The 4034-nt window shown below is 36.4% G+C and overlaps 1 protein-coding gene across 1 annotated transcript; it reads right to left on the bottom strand.

Annotated features, from left to right (window-relative positions):
- Nucleotides 1-3031: 3031 nt before the first annotated feature.
- LOC105284345 lies at nucleotides 3032-3507 on the bottom strand. The gene is made up of 2 exons (XM_011347748.1): nucleotides 3497-3507; nucleotides 3032-3455 (listed from the first exon to the last, which is right to left on the bottom strand). Exons 1-2 carry the CDS (start codon nucleotides 3505-3507, stop codon nucleotides 3032-3034), a joined length of 435 nt encoding a protein of 144 aa, XP_011346050.1.
- Nucleotides 3508-4034: the final 527 nt, after the last annotated feature.

The following is a 4034-nucleotide window of genomic DNA, read 5'->3' on the forward strand; positions in this document are numbered from 1 at the left end:
GCATGCGAATCAATTTGTTCCTTTCTTGGCGACGGTGTTGTATCGTATGATGTGTGTGCATTTTGGTTTAGACGGTTTAAAAGCGGCGATTTCAGTCTAAGTGACAAAGAACGTTCTGGAGATCCTCGGAAGTGCAGCAACGATGATTTGGAGCAACTGCTCGCTGAGAATTCAGCACAAACACAAAAAGAGCTTGCAGAGCAGTTAGGAGTAACGCAACAAACTATTTCCAACCGCCTATACAAGATTGGAAAGATTCAGAAAGAAGGAAAATGGGTTCCGCATGAACTCACTGAAGCCAACAAAAATCAACGACTGACAGTGTGTTTTTCTCTTCTCAATAATAAGCGTAGAAAATCTTTCTTGTGAAAAATTGTTACGGGCGATGAGAAGTGGATACTCTATGACAATCCGAAACGCAGAAAGTCATGGGTAAATCCCGGCGAACCATCAACATCGGTCGCAAAGCCAAACCACTTCGGAAAGAAGATTCTGCTCTGCATTTGGTGGGACATCAAGGGCGTGCTTTATTATGAGCTATTAAAACCGAATGAAACAATTATTGCGGACCACTACCAAGACCAATTAATCCGTTTGAGTCAAGAATTAGAACAAAAACGCCCGTATACTGGCAAAGGAGAACGTCCTGTGAAATTGTTGCATAATAACGCTAGGCCACACATTGCTTCTACGACAAAGGACATCATAATAAGTCTTGGCTGGGACGTCTTGCAGCACCCGGCGTATTCACCAGACATCGCTCCTACCGATTACCACTTGTTCCGGTCGATGCAACATGCCTTGTCGGATACGCACTTCAAATCAGTGGATGAGATCCGAAAATAGCTTGACAACTTTATCATGTCCAAAGACACAACATTTTTCCGAGATGGAATTCATCAGCTGTCTAAAAAATGGCTTAAAGTTATAGAAAACAACGGCAAATACTTTGATTGACAAATTTGTTTTACTATCTTTTAAAATAAATCATTAATTTAGTTAAAAAATTTGGATTATTCATTTGCACACCTAATAAATTCGTATTAACTTTTCTTTAACCTTAAGTAGTATTTTCTTTCTTTTTATTACACTACATAATCTTCATATTCGAGCAATAATTATCTTATATTAAGAGTACCCTGAATATCTCATTATACGAGCCACACGCCTAGCGGTTCCGCGATCATGAAATCTAATCTCTACAATTAAGCAATTCAACAAATTGAGTATTTTCCTGTTACCACGATTCTACTCTATCATTGCATACTGAATTTATTGCCAACCATTTCTTTATTATATAATAAACAAGGTTTAAAGACTTACCTCAAGTTCCTTTGACATGTTCACAATTTCACAAACCTTTTCTTGCAAAGGCTAAACGCAATAACGAACAATGAATTTTTCATTAAATACATTTTACACCAAGAGTAATAAGTTCATGGTGGAACTAACAGATGGTGCTCACTAGTTTAGCAGAAACCCTATTATCTCATATTAGGAGCATATCTCATAATAGGGGATTCTCCTCTAAATATAAAATGTCAGTTATTAAAATTTAATATAAAAACCGTGAGATGTATAAACCTGAAATTGCAAAAAGAGTTCCTACTTATAAGTTACGCTGTTACAACGGATCTAAATTTCAACACATGTCAAATAATAAAATTTTTCACTGGATACACAAGAGCTGTTCAGTACACCAGAACTGTTAGAGACGGACTGGCAAACATCAAGTCAACAACATGAGCTTCAAACCGACACAATAACTCTGTCATATACCGGGTTAAGGTTATCCGTGTCACTTTGTAAATTCAGCGTGTTTTCCTTTGTCTTAATACAAAACATCTCCGCAATCTCTCTCTTTTTAACATGCTTTTCATAATGCAAAATCCGCGGAGAAGACCAATCAAATTCATGATTAAGTTCACTACGATGTCGGCTCACAACCGATTGATCATTAAACTCTTTTTTAATGTTTCTCTGATGCTCTTTCAATCTTGTCTCTAAATGACGCTTAGTCTGATCAATATATGATGCGTTACAATCTTTGCAATTTATACAAGAAACAACCTCTGTCCTTTTATTATGAGAAACCACGTCTTTGCCTCTTTTAATAAGGACATCAAGCTTTTTTGGTATCGTATACAGAGTCCTAAGTCCATACTTCCTAAGAGACGCATCAATCTTCTCGCTAACACCTTTAATATAAGGTAGAGGTATACATTTTTTAATATCAAAGGTTGCTTTAGGTGCTTTGCCAACAATAGAAAAACCATCGACGTAGTCAAACGACCTCAATCTCAAATTCACAAACTTATTGATAGTGCACATGGGAAAGCCATTGTTTATTAGCGTTTTGCGCACAATATTTAAATTGGTTTTATGAAACCTCTCATTCGATAAAAGGATCGCACGATCAACTAAATTTGTGATGCAATTAATTTTGTATTTAAACGGATGGCTCGAAAAGTAATTCAAATAGCGGCCAGATTCGGTAGGTTTACGGAACCAGTTCGTAATTAACGATGTACCATCCCTGATAACAGACACATCTAAAAAAATTAATAGCACCATTCGACTCAAGTTCATGTGTAAACTGCAATCTGGGATGGTAACTATTGAACACCAAAAAAGTGTGATCAATTTGAGATTTCGGCAAAATCACAAAGACATCATCCACGTATCTATAAAACGTTGTAACCTGAAAATCTAGTCTCTGTAAACAATCAGTCTCCAGATCCTCCCAAACTAAATCCGCCAAGATCGGAGATAATGGGGAACCCATTGGACTGCCAAAGATCTGTTCATAAAAACAACCGTCAAATGAGAAGCACGTAGAAGTCAGTACAAAATCAACTGCATGTAAAAATTGTGGCAACGTGAATTTAGTACCCGCAGAAATCGCAGTCCATCTTTTCTTGATCGACTTCAGTGCTAATTCCTTTGGTATGTTAGTGAAGAGTGATGTGGCATCAAGTGATACAAGCATCTCATCACTCTTAATTGTTGTGTCTCTAATGACCCGAACAAATTACCAACTGTCTTTAACATGCGAACACGGCTTTTCAATTGTCTGCTGAAAAACATCATGTAACCATCTGGCTACGTCATAAAACGAACTATCAACAGCAAATACAATGATACGTAAAGGGGCACCCGTCTTGTGTATCTTTGGCAGACCATAACACCTCGAAAGGTTCCCATTGGTACAGTTTAAGTGTCTATATGTAGCTTCATCAATGATGCCTCCCTCACGCCAGCTCTTAATTAATTGATTGGTTTTTGAAGTTAGCTTCTTAATAGGATCTTTATCAAGTCTACAATAAGTGGATTCATCGCTAAGTAATTTCGACATTTTTCTATTGTAATCCACTCTATCCATAAACACTGATACATGACCTTTGTCTGCTCTAGTGACAAAGACATCCTCATTATTACGTAAAAATCTCCTGTTTCTAACAAATTCAGATAATATGTGTTTATTTATGAAACTAACATGTTTGTCATGACTAAGAAACAAACGTAGTGAGTCAGCAATCAGATCTCTCAGTTCAGTAATCGCATTCACATGACTTTTATGACAATTGGATTCAAAAGTTTTTAACATTTCAAGTACTACACATGTACGGTCAGTTCGGTCCATTCTATCCATTGGAATCCCAAACTTGTCACACAAACTCAAAAAATTAACAACATAACCCGGTATATCCCTCTTACTCAAGTTGACCATCCATTTGGTTCTATCACAATTAAAAAAAGTATTAACATACGAGTTCCGTTCATGTATCAAACCGTTAAGCTTATTAATCAATTTTTGCTTCACTGAGAAGTTGTGATTGCTAATTCTGAACCTGTTAGAAACAAAAAACCTCTCTACCACATCTTCCGTGGTCCTTGACGTTATCCTTGATGTAAATACCATTTGGCCAAATTGTCGACAATAAATTTATTCAAGTTGTTTATCCATTACTGGCGACTATAAGTTTTTACTACTTATTAATAGTATTATTAATTTCACAATATTAACTATTAAG

Source organism: Ooceraea biroi, chromosome 12 (assembly GCF_003672135.1).
Source record: "Ooceraea biroi isolate clonal line C1 chromosome 12, Obir_v5.4, whole genome shotgun sequence".
Lineage (NCBI taxonomy): Eukaryota > Metazoa > Arthropoda > Insecta > Hymenoptera > Formicidae > Ooceraea > Ooceraea biroi.